This window comes from Thunnus thynnus, chromosome 15 (assembly GCF_963924715.1).
Source record: "Thunnus thynnus chromosome 15, fThuThy2.1, whole genome shotgun sequence".
In the NCBI taxonomy this organism is placed as follows: Eukaryota; Metazoa; Chordata; class Actinopteri; order Scombriformes; family Scombridae; genus Thunnus; species Thunnus thynnus.
This window is the reverse complement of record NC_089531.1, coordinates 27,098,199-27,118,257: the sequence shown is the minus strand read 5'-3', so window position 1 is coordinate 27,118,257 and position 20,059 is coordinate 27,098,199. Positions and strand designations below refer to the sequence as shown.

Below are 20,059 nucleotides of genomic sequence, written 5' to 3'. Positions count from 1 at the left end.
GGTCACTCGTCTGTATGTATAGTAGCATAAATTCTGCAGCTTCATGTTTCATATAAACAGCAGTAATTTAAGATCACCACATACAACAGTTCACCTTAACCTCAGTTAAATACTGCTAGAAAAATATCTTTCCACAACAGGGTTTGGTGATGGCAACCAAATTCCAAATATAGAGAAAAATAAATAAAACTTTTTTTTTTAAGTGGCTCATCCATCCCTTCTTCTCCTTCATGTTAATAATGGGACATTAGACCCAAATAAAACTGAATTTAAACTTTTGGGGAAACTTCTGTTACTTGCGAGGAAATGTATATGACTTAAATGGACTGAGTCTGAACCTCCTGCAGTTAATATGTGGGATAATAATAATTAGGATTCCTCCTCTTGAGAGGCTGTCTGCAGACCTGACTGGCAGTGATTTTTTTTTCTTTCTTAAATTATGTACCACAGGCGATTGAAAATACCTTGCTTGCAGGATTGACCAACTGTCTGTCAAATTTTCCTTTATATGTATCAGATTCTTAATTATATATGAAAGAAGCTCAATTGATTAATATAAAATATAAGGATTTCTTGTGGAGGCAATTGACTTTTTCTTTATTTTGTTATTTTTCCCCTTCTTTTGTAGCATGGTGTTGTATTCTTTTGGGGCTACTAGCTAATTTTATTTATTTATTTATTTATTTATTTATCTTAGCTTTGCATTGCATTAGGGTGGTTTATCGTCTTGCATCTGCATTTGTCGCAAAGCATTGACTGGGCAGGTTATTTGTTATTATCTATGGTGCTGTAGGTGTTGTCTGGGTTGATGCGATTGTTATTGTTATGTGTTATTGTCAATATAATTTTGTTTTGTCTTATAGGTATGGTGTTAGTGGCATCACTATGGAAATAATACTAAACCCATAAAAAGTAACGAGGTTGCCAGTACTGCGGAAGTCCTGAGGGTAGCACTGTGTAGTGAATGATGTGCTGCTGCAGCTGAGTCGTGCTACATACACGTGCGGAGTCAATGTGTGGATGGATAGCTCAGGAGAAACACAGGAGCTAAAGCTGTTTGGATAGAAATCTCGTCTCAGAAAAGGGCCCTGTGAGCCGTTTCAGTCGTTCAGAATTTGTTTGGAGAGGAAGGAATATTTTGGTGAGTTGAAATGTAATTCTGTTATAAGAGGGGCTAGTTGTCGAGCTAGCAAATACAGTTATTTTAGCTACAAGCTAGAAAACAATGAATAAGTATGACTTCCGGCAAAGAAAGTCTAAATAAAATTCATGCGCTGGAAAGTAGCAGTATATTACAATAACTGATTATATTTCAGCAATGCTCTGGTAACTTTAAGAGGAGTAGATAATACTATCTGCAACTTCAGGATAGTTTTGTTACGCGTTTGTTTCACATTAAATATGGTGTGTAGTTAACTTGGCTTTTATTTTGAATGCCATCTGTAAGCCCGCTAGCTTGACCTGTTTGTTATAAATGGGGAGCATGTTAGCACCTTTATATTTAAACACAGCAGTATCACTTGGTTCAGCCAGCGTAACATGTGTCTGTTTTCCACCGCGGCCGGTAAGAGGGACAGTCTGATAATTACTGTCGTATACCAATATTTTCCCGAATAGTTAGCCTGAAGCTAATTGTACTGGCCATGTTACTTTTGTCCCGTTTACTTTAATCACGGCGGTAACCCGGGCAGGCGGTGTGCTAATTTGTGATGTCCGTGCATAATCGAAGTTAGAATTTCCCATCCGCCCGGGCCGTGCTGTGTGTGTAACCAAGCGCGCTACATGTGCCATGCTTTGTAATGAGTTGCGGGAAGGATGGAAAACGTTCAACAGACTTTTACAAAAACTTGTTAAATCTGGTGACCTTCGAGGTTTTATTGGGTTAATAGACCAGTGGTTTTAGGAGGTAAACCTTCATTGTATAATTGGGTCTAACAATTCATGGGGTCCACGTTGTGGAACAAGGAGGACATGGAGGTTTAGCCATTGTTGTGGTTAATTAAATAGCTAAATTGTCTTTACAGAAATATTCTCTGCCCTTAATGTAAGCCATAGCCCAGTTTAATTAGTTGCTGTCATGTATGTGAATTAAGTATTATGTTTCATTCACAAGCGTATTTTCTTTATATATTCTATGTTCAATATACCTTTGTACCTAGGAAAATGTAATCTAGGACAATAGCCCAACAAGATAATGCATTTGTTTTTTAGATAATATTTTAATATACAATACAAGATAATGTATTTGTAAATGATAAATTATTTGACAAAAAAATTCCTTTACTCAAGGCACAACCACTGGATTATTATCGGGGCTTTCAGCCACATTATGTGGCCTAGCAGATGGAGTCATGTATGGGAGGGGGGGTGGATTGTAACTACTGATGAGGACCACAAGATGTGGATGAAAGCTCCGGAGGTAAAATGTAATTGTTAGTTTCTGTTGAGAATGTGTCAGCTTCACATTCACTTTTGAATGTGTAGTTTGTTTGCACAGTACAACGATGAGAACAGTTTTGCATGGTCTCCTGTTTGATTTGAATCCATCATCTTTCTCCAGACACCAGAGCACAATGATGAAGTACATCCTTGTAACTGGAGGAGTCATATCCGGTATTGGCAAAGGTATCATTGCTAGCAGTGTGGGCACAATCCTGAAGTCATGCGGCTTACATGTGACTGCCATCAAGATCGACCCTTACATCAACATAGATGCCGGCACATTTTCCCCATATGAGCATGGTACGTGAGTGGAAATAATCAGTTATGATTTGACACATTTATAATGAAACAGTTACATGTCATGATTGTGTCCTGTCTGCTCTATCCAGGTGAAGTGTTCGTGCTAGACGACGGGGGCGAGGTGGACTTGGATCTGGGGAACTACGAGCGCTTCCTCGACATCCGGCTGACCAGAGACAACAACCTGACCACCGGCAAGATCTACCAGTCAGTCATCAACAAGGAGAGGAGGGGAGACTACCTGGGCAAGACCGTGCAGGGTAAACAATAGCTGCTTAAGGTTGGAAGAAAGTTTCACGCCAAAGAAATAATCATTAACCAAGAATCATTTTGTCTGTTTTTTTTTATTCCAGTGGTGCCACACATCACAGATGCCATTCAGGAATGGGTGGTGAAACAGGCCAGAGTACCTGTTGATGACGATTTCGTGGAACCTCAAGTTTGTGTCATAGAGGTGAGCCTGAGATTTTCCAAGAATGGTTCAGATTTGATTCTGTATCGTCCTGGATTCTCTGCTGAGACAAAAGCTGCTTTGAACGTCACTGATAATATTTGTGACATGCTCGCAGTTAGGAGGCACCGTGGGAGACATAGAGAGCATGCCTTTCATCGAGGCCTTCAGGCAGTTCCAGTTTAAGGTGAAGAGAGAGAACTTCTGCAACATTCACGTCAGCTTGATACCACAGGTAAGAGAGCGATGCCTTCAGGCCTCCCATGTTTTTATTTGAGGAAATATTTGTTGCAATATGTTCGCTCCTGCTCTGATTGACTGCAAATACACACACTTATATTCCCACTGGAGGATTACTACTGTAACAAAACGCATTTGTTGCACGTTGCACTCAGAAAAAAATCTGAGTGCACAAGACACAAGCAATTAGAAAAAAAATCGTATAGTAGCAACAACTTGTTCTGTTATGGACAAAAGCTTCCAGAGGTTCCCTCAGCTGTCAGTGCCAGAAAATATAAAAACATAATCTCTTGCTTTGTGTGCTTGGTGTGTCTACAGGAAGTCTTGGTAAGCTAGTAGGTGGTTTTGGTTAATTAGCACTAGATTTTTTTACACTTCTATTTTACGTTTAGAGAGTAGAGTTAGTTTGTTCTAGTAGCCTGCCAACATTGAATTAACCAAATCCAAAGTGAATTTATGACGGTTATAAAGAGGTGATAAAAGAAATACCTTATTAAGAAGGAGGAAGAAGATGATTTATAGTGTAATTTCTTGTTATTCAACAGCTGACATATATGCTGATGCTAATATGTCTGCAGTAAGCTAGTATCAGCAGATATGTCTGCCTGGCTGAATGATCAGTCTAGCTCTAGGAAATAACTTCATAAATAAGAGTTTTTGCAGCAAACTGTGTTTGAATTGTCAGGAACAAAAAGTAATGTAATTGTTTAAAGATTGATAATCACATTAGAGCTGTGCTGCTTGACTTCCCTTCAAATTTGAATTGATTTGATCGTTTCAGCAGTCAAGTTTTGTGACAATAATACCATACACCCTGACTGTGATTTTAAGATTCAGGGGAACAAGACACGTTCACAGTTTGTTTCTTGTATTTAGATCTAAGCGTCTGTTTTTGTCTCCTTTTGTCACATGTTAGATGTTGCAGATATACAGACAGTAGTTCAGTCAGTTTAATGTATGTATTATCTCCATCCAGCCCAGTGCAACAGGAGAGCAGAAGACCAAACCTACACAGAACAGCGTCAGAGAGCTCAGAGGACTGGGTCTGTCCCCTGATCTGGTGAGTCATCATCAATATTCAAATCCTACACATAGGAGCTTTTATTTATTTCTTACAAAATGAGACTTCAGAATGTAAACGGTTAAACTCTGTGGTGCTCATTCTGTTTATCCACAAAAGTTTGAAGAATGACACTGTTGTTAACAATGGGTGAACATGTCTTCATGTGAAAATAACAAAACATATCACTGAGTGAACGAGTTTTGACATCATAGTCAGAGTTAGTGTGCCTTTCTTAAATGAACACTGACAGGCCCAAAATACTGTGCAACAGCTCAGTGAAAAAGCAAAACACGTTCTTGCAAAAAAAAAAAGAAAACCATACTCACTGTGCAACAGCACTAGTATGAATTTTGTTAATAAAAACTGACAAAATATAATCATCAATGATGATTCCATTACATTCATTATAAAGATGTGAAGACATGAGAGTTAATGAAACAAAAACTGCCACTATGTTTCTAAATAATGTTAACAAAAAAGGTTTACTAAAATGAAAATTAAAAATCAAAACCTTTCAATAAATCTCAATATATTTTTGCTTAAATATGTAAAAAATTAAGATGAAACTACAAGTTGACTAAATATGACTAAAACTCTCAGGACTAAACTACACATAGCTGACAGAATGAGCACTAAACAGGACGTCATATTCACCTCTCACTGCCTGAAATCAGTGTAATTGCGATATTTTAACCACTAACACACCACTGCCACAGCTCATCATATCGATAATTATCTTTTCTTTATGTTTTGCTGTGTGAAATCACTGTACTGCTGCTTCAATGATCCATTTCCATCTCATCTTTGCCGACAGATCATGTGTCGCTGTTCCACCGCTCTGGAGAACTCTGTCAAAGAAAAGATCTCAATGTTCTGCCACGTAGAACCCGAACAGGTACATCACTGACACCGAGCCACGGAAACAGAGCTGTGACTCTCTCAGCAGTTCTAAACTCATTCACCTGTCTTGTTCCAGGTCATCTGTGTCCACGACGTATCGTCCATCTACAGAGTGCCGTTACTGCTGGAGGATCAGGGCGTGGTGGGCTACCTGAGCAAGAGACTGAATATGCCCATAGAGACCAGACCCAGGAAGATGCTGACTAAATGGAAGGAGATGTCTGACAGGTGAGTCAGTCAACACTGAGTCAAATAGGGATGGAGAGATTGTACTCCGGAGAAGGTTTCAAATAGTGCACTAACATACACGCTGTCTCCACAGGTCTGACAGACTGCTAGAACACTGCTCTATAGCACTGGTGGGGAAATACACCAAGTTCTCAGACTCCTATGCTTCTGTCATCAAGGCACTGGAGCATTCGGCCCTGGCTATTAGTCACAAATTGGAGGTTAAGGTATGTATACAGTGTTGTTAACCCACACAGCACCCATGAGCTCATTCTTTATTAATGTCTTAATTTTGTTGACTAGTCAAATATGAGCGATCGTGATGATATTTTTGATTTGATTTATTGATTGGGACAGTGTGCAGTTTTAAACATTAAAGGCGCACTGCACTGGAGTTAGCTCGAAGCTAATTTGCATCCGTAGCATCCCAAACAAACAAAAAAACCTAAACAAAAAAAACCCCACACAGAACACACCATACAAAATACAAAGCTACACACAACAGCACATCACATACACCTACAATGTCAATTAGAAATAAATAACGTAAACTAGACTCAGTGAGTCTATAGGGCAGACGGTCTCGACACTTTCAAACTGTCTCTCCTTTTACGCATTTATGGTGTTGCAGTTGTGTCTACACACAAAAAGTGCCAAAATCACTCGTGTGAAGAATAAAAAAAAGAGCTTGAGGGAGAAGTTCAGATCCTACCTACTTTCTCACTGTGACACACCAAACAAAGCAAATCGTGCATGACTGTCTGATTGCTTGTGTTGGAAAGTTACACACAGCCCTCTCTCAATTCCACCGTTCAGAAAGGGTTCAGATGGAGTTCAGCGCTTAGTTTGAAGCACACTGACACTTTTACTGTTGATGCAGCAGCCAAGCACTTTTATTCAGCCTGGGGAGTGACAGGAAGAAACATGTTATTTCTAAACGTGCACCACTCTGATCCTTTTGTATGGAGTCTCTGCTGTGTCGAGCTAAATATTATAAATAATGTAGTGATTTTTATTGATTGATAAATAATTTAAAGAGCCATTTAGCTGCCATCTAGTGGTTGCTTCATGCTCTGTCTCCACCCTACACAGCACAGTAAGTCACATGAACAGCAGCCTACACATCACCACACCCAACTGTGTCAGTTATGAATTGACACAAACCCTTTTACTCATTGCTTTATCATTGAAATATGAATTCCACTAGTTCATTTACTAAAGCCCATGTGAACTAGAACTTATCCTATCATGCATTTAGTAAATGGCAGGAATAAATGTGTTACTAGATAATAACTGACCATTAGAGAGGGCTATAATAACCAGGATGGCAAACGATACAGTAGCTACTGCATGAAGGAGCTTCAGCTACGTGAGCCAAAAAATGTTTTCCTTTTTTTGTCTGTTCATCTGTTTTAAATAAGCTGTTAGGGAGCCAATCAATACACTGTTTCACCACAGTTACTCAGCAGTCCAGTGTACCAAGACTAATGCATTTGATTGAGGCCTTGTTTCACACTGGGCCAGTATTGGGTCAATGGGCCCAATTAAACACATAATTAGTTCTCCTGTATCAGTTCAGAAAAATTAGCTTTGGTGTTTGTGTGATGGAACCAATGTAACAAACCTCATGTCTGTGTTGTAATACCTGCCGTCTAAACGTTTTCTCTCTGCTCTTCAGTATATAGACTCAGCAGATTTGGAGCCAAGCACTCTGCAGGAGGAACCAGTGAAATATCACGAGGCCTGGCAGAAGCTCTGCAGTGCTGAGTGAGTTCTACACGGGTACAGAGAACAGCTTAACACAGTCTGGATATTAAAGGAGCATTTTGATCAACATGTGTTTCCTCTGTCCTCAGCGGCATCCTGGTACCAGGAGGTTTCGGCGTCCGAGGAACCGAAGGAAAGATTCACGCCATCAACTGGGCGAGGAAACAGAAAAAACCTTTTCTAGGTACAGAAGTAGTGTCGTGATAACCATTATCACACTGTATTTAACATTGTCACTTAACTGTTCTTGTATATTAATATGAATGGCAGCATCAGTTGATTGGTTGTCATGTTTCTGCAGGTGTGTGTCTTGGAATGCAGTTAGCCGTATGTGAATTTGCCAGGAACACGCTCGGCTGGAGAGGTAATATTAATTCTCCCGTGTAGTAATTAGACTTATACTGATATTTTGTTGAATTACAGCTGCTGAATATTCTTAATAGTCTTAAATTTTGATAGTCTCTTTATAACAATCCCCCGAAAGGAAAAGAAATTGAGCAGAAAAGTTCATTCTTGACCTTGGGAATTATAGACAGTATCTTGACTCTAGGTCTATTTGCTAGCGTTTCTGGAGCTTTCTGATCAATGCTGTGAGATGCAGAAAAAAAACTAGCAAGTAGACCTTGAGTTAACATTTCGTCAACCTCAGAAGAAATTAGTTTGTCTCTGAATCTGAATTGAAACCATCTGAGGACAACAAAGTCATAACTCAGTCAAATCTTAACACACAGACAGAAACACATATCGATATCATTCAGTGTGACTTACACTTCCTGATGTCCATCGCTAATAAACCTCCATAAAACTGCTGAGAGGTCATAGAAAAAGACAGTACATCCATGGGTACATTGTAAACAGGAACTGCTTATAACTAATTCAGCATACTTTTAATGGCACCAGTTTGCTAAAGTGTACACAAATATAGTCTAAAAACAGAAGAGGATAGTAATACCTACCTGTAGCTCACATTACAACAGCCTATTGGAAGAGCTTTTATGGGGTCTTGATCTCTTAATAGTTGTATTTTTTTCTGTTGTGGTATTGGTTCCCAAATGGGCCTATATGTTGGTGTTTGCATGTTTCCATCTATTAGATTAGTAAAAAACATTTCTGACTTCATTTTCCCACAAATTTCACACTAAGTTGATAAAATGTGGTAGAAGGTAAAAGCTATAAGGACGTCGCTCTGAATTTAAATTACAGGAGGGCAAGCATGTTTGCTCAACAGTAGTTAATTGCAGCAGTAATTATTACTGGAGTGGGAGTGAGAAATTACACGCATTCACGCTCTGAACTGGATTAAACTCATTCACTCGGGAAGGTAATGCTAAAATCACCCCACCTTCCCTTGAGAAATAAATCAAGACACTCATATTGGTGTAGTATACCTGTTTGCCTTCCAAAAGGTGGGTAGCAGCAGTTTTTGATTACATGCTAACATAACCGATGGCATGTCTTTTGCCTTTTTTTGTACTCAGATGCCAACTCAACTGAATTCCACCCAGAGTCAAAGCATCCTGTGGTAAGCTTTCTAAAATACAGGAATGATTTGGTTACATGAACCACAAAGTGTATTCAATTCAAATTGTGTCATTTAACCTTCGCAGGTGATTGATATGCCAGAACACAACCCCGGGCAAATGGGTGGGACTATGAGGCTAGGGAAGAGACGGACCATTTTCAAGACTGACAACAGTGTACTGCGTAAGAACTTCCAAAAAAAATTCCCTTTCAACCGGCCGTTGATGTGTTGCGTCCTTGCTTCCTGTGCTCACAGCTGTTCTGTATTCCAGGCAGGCTTTATGGAGATGCAGAGTATGTGGATGAAAGACACAGACATCGCTTTGAGGTACGTTAACCTCTCACTTTATCAGCAGCATAAACCACAACTGCAGAGTGGATGTAATTCTTTATGCCTCCATGCCGGCGACAGCTGTGGCCAGAGGCATAATGTTCTCAAGTAGTCTGTCCGTACGTCCCATTCTCCTGAACACAATATCTTTAGGAACGCCTTGAGGGAATTTCTTCAAATTTGGCACGAACATCCAATTGGACTGAAGGATGAACTGATTAGAACTTGGTGGTCAAAGGTCAAGGTCACTGTGACCTCACAAAACACATTTTTGGCCATAACTCAAGAATTCATACACTAATTATGACAAAGTTTCACACAAATGTCTAATAGGATAAAATGATGAAGTGATGACATTTTATATCCAAAAAGTCAAAGGTCACCTTCACTGTAACGTCATAATGTTCTGCAAAAACAATTAATAACATTATTCAACGTCATAACTCAGGAACAGAAGGGGAGATTGTGAATTGGTGACAGTAATCTTGGTTCCCACCTTGAAACTGTGGTGATTGTTTAGATATTCTGTGCTGCAGGGTTGAAGATGTGTGTGAAGCCTCCATGTTTTAGAATCTGTAGCTTCTTTGCAGCAACATCATATCTGAAGCATCGTCTGCTGTCATGGCTACAACTTTGTTGTCTATCAGAATCAGCTTTACTGGCCAGACATGTGAACACATACAAGGAAAATACACTTAATACTTTTTTATTAAAATCCTTCAAAGTCGCAGCTACAAATATGAGTGTGGACAGTCACGGATGTAAACTAAAACCTGACCGATTGGTGGAAGTATACAACCATGAGGCGGGATTTCTCGTTTGATTTTGTATGTCATCTGTGTCCAGGTCAATCCTGAGCTGAAGAGTCACTTTGAAGAGAAGGGCTTCCGCTTCGTAGGTCAAGATGTTGAAGGGGAAAGAATGGAGGTCATAGAGCTGGACGGTAAGGGAAATACACCACTGTAATGCTTTTTATGCATTTTGATCATGTTTTTCTTCACAAGGTCTTCAAGGTCAACAATATCACTAGAACCTGTTTGGTACTCCATTTTAAAATTGAATTCTGTTCTCAGATCATCCATATTTTGTTGGAGTGCAGTACCACCCTGAGTTCACCTCTCGCCCCATCAAGCCGTCACCCCCCTATCTTGGTTTACTGCTGGCTGCTGCCGGGAAGCTCCATAGTTACTTACAAAAGGGCTGCCGTCTGTCTCCACGGTAAGCAGGCAGCATCAGATCATTGTATACTGTCTGTTTATGTATTATCACACTCACTTCAACCATATTTGAAAACAGAACAGATGATAGATGTGATATTGTCTTTACACAGGGACACATACAGCGATCGGAGTGGCAGCAGTACCCCAGACTCTGAGATAGAATTGAAGTTGCCTTCCATCTCTAGTGAATGATTTCATGAGGTACAAAGTTTTACACAATTGTTTCACTTAATGTTGATCACTTTAATTAAAGTGTCCTTTGCACAATAAGTTAGTACCACTTTCCCCTCTCCCTTATGTTGCAGACAAAACTGGAGTTGAAATGATGTTGGACCACTGATCAGGGCAGACTTTTCTGTGATATGGTACTGACTATAACAAGCTGTCTGTTTTTGGAGTTCCAGTCCTGGATGAACTTGGAGAATTGTTGCTTTTACATGTAGTCTGACTCTTCATACTGAGGCTCAGGAATTGATATTTGACTGCCTCTGTGATGCCAGTACCACTATCAAACTTTGTACACATTGACAGCTGTACTATGTGGCCTTATTGTAATTACTGTTACATGGAGCTAAAAAACTTTCAGCTTATGCAAAAAACATGTTTAATTTTCCTTGAAAAAGTGTAAGATGGAATAAAACGAGGGATTCCAATAAGTTGTTTTGTCAGTTTATTACATTCAATGACAGTGAAACACTATACATTTGACAATATGACTGCATCTGCAGTTACTGACTAGAAAGATTGAGAAACTTGTTACTCCCACATCAAAACATGCTTATGCTTCAGAGTTAAGTGAAGAACTCCAATGTTGGCATATGCACAGCCACTTTACTGTGGACCGCCTGCAGCAGTTCACCCAGTCTTTGACGTCAACACACCACTGGACCTGGAGAAACAAAAAACCCATTAAGTGCAATTCAAGAGCATTCTCAGAACACATTAAGTGTAAGGCTGATCTCAGTCCCATATCCGCAAGCTTCATCCAACAGTCCTCATTATAGTAAGTGGTCATCATGGATCAGTTTTATAAAGCCATTTGTGATAATTGTGTTTACATACCGTCAGACCAGGAATATGGAGAACCCACGCAGCCCCAAGGTCAGCCTGAAGAACCTGGGCAGATTTATACCTACAAGAAATAAATTCTATTAGATTCACTAAACACATTTGTTGCATGTCAATTACTTTTGACTGCTGTACTAACAGGACTGTAGGACAGTTGAGTGGCTGCTTATGGCAGAAGGGGCCACAACAGTCAAAGACCACCCCATTATCTGGCATGCACTTGGAGAACCTAGAGCTATGAATAAGCTCCGGTCCTTAGGATAGCATGCTGCAATGTGGACTCAAGTTAATCTGAATAAAAATCTACCTTGACATGAGGCATCCTCATCCAGTCCATTTTTGGTCAGCCATGAGGATCACCTAAAAAAGGGAGCAGAAATGTCAGGTTTTAAAAATCTGTTGTTACATCTTTAAAAAAAATTCATTTTAGCAAGTGTGGCTCAGTAAAATAAATGTCTCAATCAAGACTGATCTCAGTGAGGGCAAGTTTGTCATCACAGCCAGGAATGTTGGTATTTAAGATGTGGATGGTGAAGTTACCTGCATGTGATGTGGTCCATTTCATCTTTTGACCCTCCAGCTTCAACATTATCCAAAACCTGCAGAAAGACAGGAGTAAACTGTTAAGACATTGATCATTCTTATAGGCTTGGTCAGTCATTAACCCAATGATTTTGTCCAAATGTCCTTCCCCTAAATGTTGCTGGAGCAGTTATTTTCAAACTGAACAGCGACCGTCGGTGAAAGTGTTCATCTCGGCATCCTGTTGACCGTTCACTGCTACATGAGAGCATGAACGGCTTCGATAGGTGCCTATTGTAGAAAAATCAGCGGTTATAAGGTCCAGGAAAACGCTTACTTGTGCGCTATACTGATGTCCATGGTAAAGACGACAGACTGCACTCCCGATTACTGTTTGCTTCTGAAAGAGAAAATTAAGGTAACGTTAGTCAATGCATGCTTTACAAGGCTCATATATGTCATTAGATGAAAATAAACGTGTTATAAAGTGTACTTTTAAGAAAGGGGTAGAACACATTACAAACTAAAGCTTCCCAAAAAGTAATGTCACCAGGTCAACTAACTTACACGAAATTAACGTTTTAGTGCTCCACATTATTGCAATTCTACGGAGTCCAAAAAATAATGAAGCACTTGAGGGCATCGCCTAGTTAAGTTTTCCGGGAGGAGATACTTCAGCTTCAAAACTCATTAGTGTTGAATTAAAATTAGTCTTCCTGAAGGTGCATTTGCTAAGTATTTTTTCTCATGGAAGGGTTGACAGAGACCACGCCACGTGGTTCATACGCATTCAGCTAATATGAAGCTAACGTTACATGGCGCGTTCAACCCAACTTAAACATATCAAACATTAACTTTAATGCAAAACAAGCCCGCGCAATGCAGGCTCATTTCATAAAATGTAATGCTGGTGTTAATTATATTAAAACATTAACGTACATGAGCCCTCATGACTACTGTAGCATAAATTAGCAAACGTTAGCTTGTATTGTCCCGACTAACCAACAATTTCGCGAAAACATTAATAACTCCCAGTCTTCAAAAGCCATAAAAGCAAAGTGTAACAAACTAATACAAATGTAAATGTTACTTTCGAGTCAAAACACAAGAGAAGCTAAGGCCTCACCGAAACTCTCTGCCGGCTCCACTCCCTCCTCGTCGAAGACTTTAGAGCGAAGAGGCGGAAAAGAGGGTCTCGTGCTGTTATATACGCTAGCGCCGAGCAGCAGCCTGCTGATTGGCCTGCAGAGTTCACATGGTCCACTTGCATGATGGGATGTGTAGTTCGAAAGGAGTTTTAGAAAGCCACGTTGGTTTATTCACTCATAGGTTAAAACAAATATAGAGATTTTGATATTTCACTTAACGCCCAGTTTTCATGGCGAAATAAAAAGCAGAATTTAATGTATACAGACTTAAATATACTGTACATTCAATAGGCCATTGCTGTAGTTTAACTGAAGCCTTTAACCTACTTCAGAACCACGGACAGCAACCTACTTCCTGACGCTTTGTGGCTTTGAGATAACAGTGCAGTGTCATACTTAAAATAAACAGTTGCGAAATATTGCTCTTGCATGGCCATGGCGACACTATTCAAGTAGTGCTAGAATTTCACACAAGGTTGAGAAAAGCCTCCTTGTATACATGTGCCTGTTTTAAAGCTACCAATTAACGTTGACATTCCTACTGGAAAAATAAGCAGCTGACTTATGTGTAATGGAGCTTATACAGCTACGAAAAGCTTAATTCTGTTTTCTTACGGCTCATACTATCCCGCTAAGGCTTATCTCTGACTCTTTCACAACATACAATTGCCTCATTCACTACTGCAGCAGGTTTTATAGTAGTGATAACCCGTGTAGCATAGCATAGGTAAATCTATCACGAGTGCTGCGGTCGCTCTGTGCTCCAGCAGCAGCAGCAGCAGCAGCAGCAGCCGGGCTTCATGTAAACACGCCGCGCACAGGGCTTTGTTTGACACACACACACTCACACACACACACTCCGCTGGTATCCCCCTCTAGTCATGCCATGGATATTTTGTGGCAATACCAGTTCAGAATCATTTTACTCGGGGATTCAACAGTGGGGAAGTCGTCGTTGCTGAAGCGCTTCACGGACGGAATTTACAGCGATGTGGCGGATCCGACGGTCGGGGTGGATTTTTATGCCCGCTCGCTTGATATCGAGCCCGGGGTGAAAATCAAGCTTCAGCTCTGGGACACTGCTGGCCAGGAACGATTCAGGTATGAAACAGAAGAAATGTTGCTTTTATTAAAAAAAAACAAAAAAAAAACTGTTTCTGAATTAGAATATGACGATCATTCTCAACCGAGTGGATTTGACGTTAAATAATGGAGAGGCCTCACATCGCTGTCGTGTTTGGCTGCTTTTTGAATATATAAACCTCTGAATTAAATGCAAGCCATTTCCGCCCTCATTGTGATGTAATGAAGTTAGTGCAGACAGTGGAGAAAAGGGTCAGGGGAAGATTAGGCTACAAAGGCCTCGATCTTACTGTATGATGCCCTGGCCCGTGTAAAAACAGTAGCCTATATATCGAGTTGCATCATTGCATTCATTCATGGATGATGGGCAGCCTCCTCATATTTAGGCCCCAGTTTGATTCCCTGAGATACTCACAGACTCCACAGGCTCAGGGCAACACTAGGATGACAACTCTAAATCTAAATCTTGTTTTGTTTTTTTGCATTCATTTGCCCTGTTGCTTGTTCTGTCTCATGTGTTTCTGCTGTCATGGATTATTTCCTATAAAGCATTTCTCTGTCTGGAGAAGCAGCTCCGCTTTTAGATCTGCTTTCCCTTTTGAAGCGTGAGCTTCAGAGGGTGTTTTCCTTCAGGCTTCACCACACTCGAGTCTTTCACTTCTGCCTTAATGGATCTGACTATGACAAGCATTTGTGAAATCAATCAGCAATTTTTAAAGCCACCATTTGCACGGATCAGGGCATGTGTATGTACTGTATGTGTGTAAAGGCTAGGCCAAAGCAGGCAACAACTCTGGGGCCCTAGATGTTTAGGGGCCCCAAAGGGCCCAGTGTTTACGATCTGGTTTGTGGTAATTGAAATCATTTCAATTCAGTGCCATAATTCATCCCCAACAAGGCAATGTAATATACACAACCAAACCACTATATTAACTGAAGGGATGAAGACCTAAAGGCAGCTCCTGCATTTTTGACATTTTGAGGCAATGTCTTGTACTGTACATGGTCAGTGCTTAAAGGAGGCGGGATACAGAAAACATACACAATTTACAAAGCATTGGTCTACTTTCCTATGTGGACAGCCAAACATTAAATCTATTGAAAACAGTGCAATCATCCTGGCAGTGTGTGTCATTTTGAGTAAGTTCTGGTTGCTTATGAGTATGGTGAAGGAGAATATGGATCTTATCAGAGCTGTGTTGAGAGATTTGAGTCACAAAAATGAGGTCATGTGACTCAACTTGCACATTATTTTACTTTGAGACATTCAAGACATTCCAGTCTCAGGTTTTGACCTCCCAGAACAAAATAAATAGGTAAGACACAAGGCAGATGAGACTTGCATGGCCACACACTGAATATTTAATTATTATACCTATGCATTGAAGGGACTTTTTAGTCGCCAGCTTAGTGGTCAGACTTGCTGCTGGACCAGCAAGCTGCTTATGAAGCCTTGTGACTTGACTTGTCTTGTGACCTGTCCTGAATGACGTGAACATTGATTTCCTTTGACAAAACCTTAGACTGTATTTGGACTTGCCTCTACTGATTTGATACTTGACTAACACTTGTCTCGACTGACTTCAGAACAGACTAGAGACTAATCCCGACAAGACTTGAGACTTGATTTGGACTTGTCTTAACTGATGTGAGACTTGACTTGGGCTTTTCTTGTATCACTTGAGGTTGGATAAGGACTTGACTTGAAACTTGCTTTGTCTCAACTGACTTGAGACTAGAGAAAAAGAGGTCCAAAGCTTAATTACAGTGGTTTCAGGATAGTGGAAAGCCTTTGATAGCAAGTCATGTGTTCATTAAACTTTCCAAGATGTTCAGAAATGCTAAGTCAAGATCGTTTTGCCTTGAATTATTAACATGTCATCAATCTGTCTACCCACCAGGTCCATCACAACATCATACTACCGTAACTCTGTGGGGGGGCTGCTAGTCTTTGATCTCACCAATCGCAAGACCTTTGACCATGTGAGGGAATGGCACAAGGAGGTGAGTGAGCACATCCTGCCTCATCACATGGTCTACATCCTCATCGGCCACAAGAGCGATCTCAACAAGGATCGTAAGGTGAGCCGGGACGAGGCGGAACAGCTCGCGGCCGAGCTGGGCATTCGCTATGTGGAGACGTCAGCCAAGTGCAACAGCAACGTGGACCGGGCCTTCGAGCTGCTGACCAGAGACATCTACGAGCTGATGAAGATGGGGGAGATCGTTACCCGCGACGGCTGGGACGGGGTGAAGAGCGGCCTCACCGCCAAGGTCCTCTACCCGGCTGAGGACGAAGAGGAACTAGCTGCTGCGACCGCTGAAAAGAGCTGCCACTGCTGACTGAGAACGCTCTCTGTCCGAAACACTGTCCTGTCCCACCAACAGCTCACCTCGTCTCACAGCCGTCCGTCGAAACCAAGTCACTCAGGCTCAGCACCCATGATATCACCACCCATCACTTCCTCACCCCGTGCTTCGTGCCCTCTCTCTGTGTGGCTTCTACTGATAACTGGGATTCTTTTCTAACAAGGGGGCCAGTGTACATCCCCATGTGTATCTTATAAGCAAATTGTATCTCTAAATCCATGTGGTGTAGCATGAGCCGAGCTGTTTTGGGCCTTGTTAGGTTCAGGAAACACAGAAAGCATGCAGAGGTGATCAGGCTTTGATGCATAGAGTGTAGCCAATACTCCTTTTCACAGCTGTGGAGTTAATGGACTACCGAATATACTGAAGGTACATGGACTATAACTTGCTGTGGTCTGGCATCACTTCCATTTCATATGGCACTGTTGTGGGTCTCTACCTGTCAAAGTTTGTGTGATGCTTTGCCTGAAATTTTTTTGTGACTGTAATATTGTAAATAATAGTGAAATCTATAGATGAAAGCTAAAAGGTCACTGAAAGCTACTTAATTGATAGTGTGAACAGACACAGTGCACTCTACAATAAGTGTCACCATATGAAATCAATGTGCTCCTCCTGCTACTGTAAGCTGTATGTGCACTCTCGCCAAACTGACTTTCTGATCATTCTGTGAAGAGATGATTAATGTTTTTTGTAAAAAGATATAGATTATTTCTAGTTAAGGTGTATACATAAAGATAGGCCATTGTAATTAGGGTAGGTGGTCCCATTTAGGTATTTGTTTTATAGCATCGACAGGATCAAGACATCAAGTGTGTCAGAAATTCACCTCTTGGTTATCAGACCTTTAATGACATCATCAGTGTTAGTGAAGATGTGTTTGATTAACAGCAAAGAGGAGTTTGAGTTTGATTTGAACAAAAAAAGCTGTTTGTAGCTTAATCAAACAGCTATTTCTTTTTGTTCATATCTCAAACCATAAAAATAATATTCCATTCAGGCCTGAGCTGATGATGAATGCCAACTCTGACTTCCAAGAAGAACATTTGTCACCTCTGAGATTTCTTAGACACTGGTTCCTGATGTCACATCTACATGGCAGCATACACTGCAAACATTAAGTAGCATTATTTTTAACATGGTTATTACAGTCAGTTCAAGGAACTAGATATGAAACAATTGCACACCCATATTCCCAGTTTACATATTTCCTTCTATAGCAATTATATAGACAACAAAATTCAAGGCCTTGAAAGAATAATCAAACATTTTGGAAAATAAATACTATTTCTTTCTTTCCAAGAGTGAGATGAGAAGATCGGTACAGAGCTAACTCAACTTCAGGTTGCTGAAATTCTCTGTTAAGTAATGTTGACATACCATGAACGTAACTTTAGTTATTACATGAGTAAGAGTATTTTGGATTTAGCGACTTGTGACACCAATATAAGCAGCTGCAACGGAGCCTGTGACGGTCAGCTTATGGTTCTGAGCAGTGAGCTGCGTTTATGATGCATGCATGTCTGCACACATGACTTCCAAGCAGTAAGTACCTTTAACACAGATGATGATGTGTGCTTTCAAGTCTTCAGAGGCTTTTGATTGCAGACATTAATAATCTGTTGTTTACATTTAGTCTGGGAACCCACCTGTCCTCCCACTGCTCACTCACCTTTCACCAGCATCTCACCAGAACATCTGTTCACACACTGCAAACAGCAACCTGGAGATTATGCATTTTTACGTTTTTCATTTCAGTTCCTATGAGACTGAACTGACATTGTTCTTTGAGTTGACAAAGGCAAATGCAGCTTTGTATTTGGGAAGGAATGTATATTAAAACACATGCACCATCCCTTTATTTTTTATTTTTCGCTACAGATTCAGAAAAAATGGTATTCTTCCTCATATAGCCAGGTTTAAATACAGTTTACTTTATACACTATATGTTTTTGTTTGTTTGACAATCAGATGTTAGCATTTCATGTTCTTTGTGCAGATGAGGGCTTCATCATAGAGTTGCTAGGCCTTGAAATCTAGCTTAACGTTGTTGCTCGGAATTGAGAAACATCCCAAATTACCGTTCGACAGCCAGTCTGACTGTGTTACCGCAACTTCCTTTCTCACTTTTGTCTCTCATCTGAACAGGGTTATATTCTATATTGTTTGAATTTGTATGTTAATATTGTGTTGTTAGAAAACTGTTCTCCAGTGAGCATGATTTCCATTCCTGAGCACTGCACATTAGAAGGGACCGTTGCACTGCTCGGTGTGAAGACGGCAGCCTCACAGCATCGGAGAGCACTGCTTTAGTTGAAAGGACAACGCTGGAAAGACGAGAAGAAGAAATCGCATATTGACAGACGGACTCAATGGGAAGAAATAAGCTTATTTTTCATCAACCATTAGTAGACGCCTCTATATCCAACTATGATAAAAAAAAATTAAAATACAACATTTACAACAGCATATATAATCTTTAAGACTGTGTAGATGCATAAACAGTGACCATCCTGAGTAATGATGATTATAATGATGGTGACCATAACCAACCTTCAGTCCAATTCCAGCCTCTCGCTTGTTCTAATCTTAAAGGAGTAGTTCAACATTTTGGTGAATTTGTTAATGAACTTTCTTTCTGATAGTGAGATGAGAAGATTGACACCACTCTCTCAGAAAAAAAATGAAGAAGCAAACCTCCCCCAAAATGTTGAACTATGCCTTTAATGGTATGTTTCATGTTGTCCACTGGTGTATACAGCTCTATAATGATCAAACCAACCTGCTGATAGGGCTTCTATACATCAGCAGCTGTAAGGCCTGCAAGACGGTGCTTAGCACAAAACTGTACAGCTTCTAAGCCCCATGGTCACATTCCACAGCTTTATGAAATAAATGTTATTTATTTTATATATTGTGTATAAGGGATTCGCCTTTTATTTGATGTGATTTTATTGATTGGTTAAAAAAATAAATAGATGTCCATTGAAAAGTGTTTGGATTGGCTGTATTTTTTTTTAACGAGGGTTTGGCGCCCTCTTCTGACAGATTGAAGGAGGATCATTATGACCTAGATTGGTTGTTTTGATTTATTTAAGGTGAATAAGTTAAAGATTTGGAAATAGTGCTGTTATTACAGGGACCATACCAGGTGTGCCATATATATAAATCAAAACATGTTACATTAGCCAGGTTGGATGTAGATATAGATGTTAGATGTAGTATAGAGATGTCAGATGTGGTGTATAGATGTTAGATGTAGTGTATAGATGTTAGATGTAGTATATAGATGTAAATATAGATATAAATGTTAGATGTAGCATATAGATAGTGAGACAATCAGGTGCAATGGAGGAGGAGGTAAAAAAGTATGTCATAGAAATGAAAAGTGTTTTATATTTGTAA

At 40.2% G+C, this 20,059-nt stretch overlaps 2 protein-coding genes and 3 non-coding genes across 8 annotated transcripts; 2 read left to right on the top strand and 3 right to left on the bottom strand.

Moving 5' to 3' along the window:
- Positions 1-817: 817 nt before the first annotated feature.
- Positions 818-10,664, top strand: ctps1a (CTP synthase 1a). Of its 4 annotated transcripts, none has more exons than XM_067611591.1 (18): positions 818-1,141; positions 2,561-2,742; positions 2,832-3,002; positions 3,096-3,196; positions 3,312-3,428; positions 4,410-4,493; positions 5,311-5,391; positions 5,473-5,624; positions 5,719-5,851; positions 7,303-7,391; positions 7,481-7,575; positions 7,693-7,755; positions 8,870-8,913; positions 8,999-9,095; positions 9,185-9,240; positions 10,090-10,186; positions 10,317-10,461; positions 10,574-10,664. In XM_067611591.1, exons 2-18 carry the CDS (start codon positions 2,574-2,576, stop codon positions 10,653-10,655), a joined length of 1,776 nt encoding a protein of 591 aa, XP_067467692.1. In that variant the 5' UTR covers positions 818-1,141; positions 2,561-2,573; the 3' UTR covers positions 10,656-10,664. The 4 variants fall into 4 exon arrangements, with proteins under 4 accessions (XP_067467692.1, XP_067467693.1, XP_067467695.1 ...); XM_067611592.1 differs by lacking the exon at positions 818-1,141 and adding an exon at positions 1,468-1,564; XM_067611594.1 differs by lacking the exon at positions 818-1,141 and adding an exon at positions 1,810-1,906.
- Positions 10,665-11,415: 751 nt separating this feature from the next.
- Positions 11,416-11,489, bottom strand: LOC137199124 (small nucleolar RNA SNORD99). Its single transcript, XR_010931740.1, has one exon. It is a non-coding gene; the product is annotated as a small nucleolar RNA SNORD99 (small nucleolar RNA).
- Positions 11,490-11,672: 183 nt separating this feature from the next.
- Positions 11,673-11,802, bottom strand: LOC137199117 (small nucleolar RNA SNORA44). The gene has a single exon (XR_010931733.1). It is a non-coding gene; the product is annotated as a small nucleolar RNA SNORA44 (small nucleolar RNA).
- A 409-nt stretch (positions 11,803-12,211) lies between these two features.
- LOC137199128 (small nucleolar RNA SNORA16B/SNORA16A family) lies at positions 12,212-12,348 on the bottom strand. Its single transcript, XR_010931743.1, has one exon. It is a non-coding gene; the product is annotated as a small nucleolar RNA SNORA16B/SNORA16A family (small nucleolar RNA).
- Positions 12,349-13,414: 1,066 nt separating this feature from the next.
- rab42a (RAB42, member RAS oncogene family a) lies at positions 13,415-19,649 on the top strand. Its single transcript, XM_067611595.1, has 2 exons — positions 13,415-14,302; positions 16,186-19,649. The coding sequence occupies exons 1-2, from the start codon at positions 14,088-14,090 to the stop codon at positions 16,625-16,627; spliced, it is 657 nt and encodes a 218-aa protein (XP_067467696.1). The 5' UTR covers positions 13,415-14,087; the 3' UTR covers positions 16,628-19,649.
- The last annotated feature ends 410 nt before the right edge of the window (positions 19,650-20,059 follow it).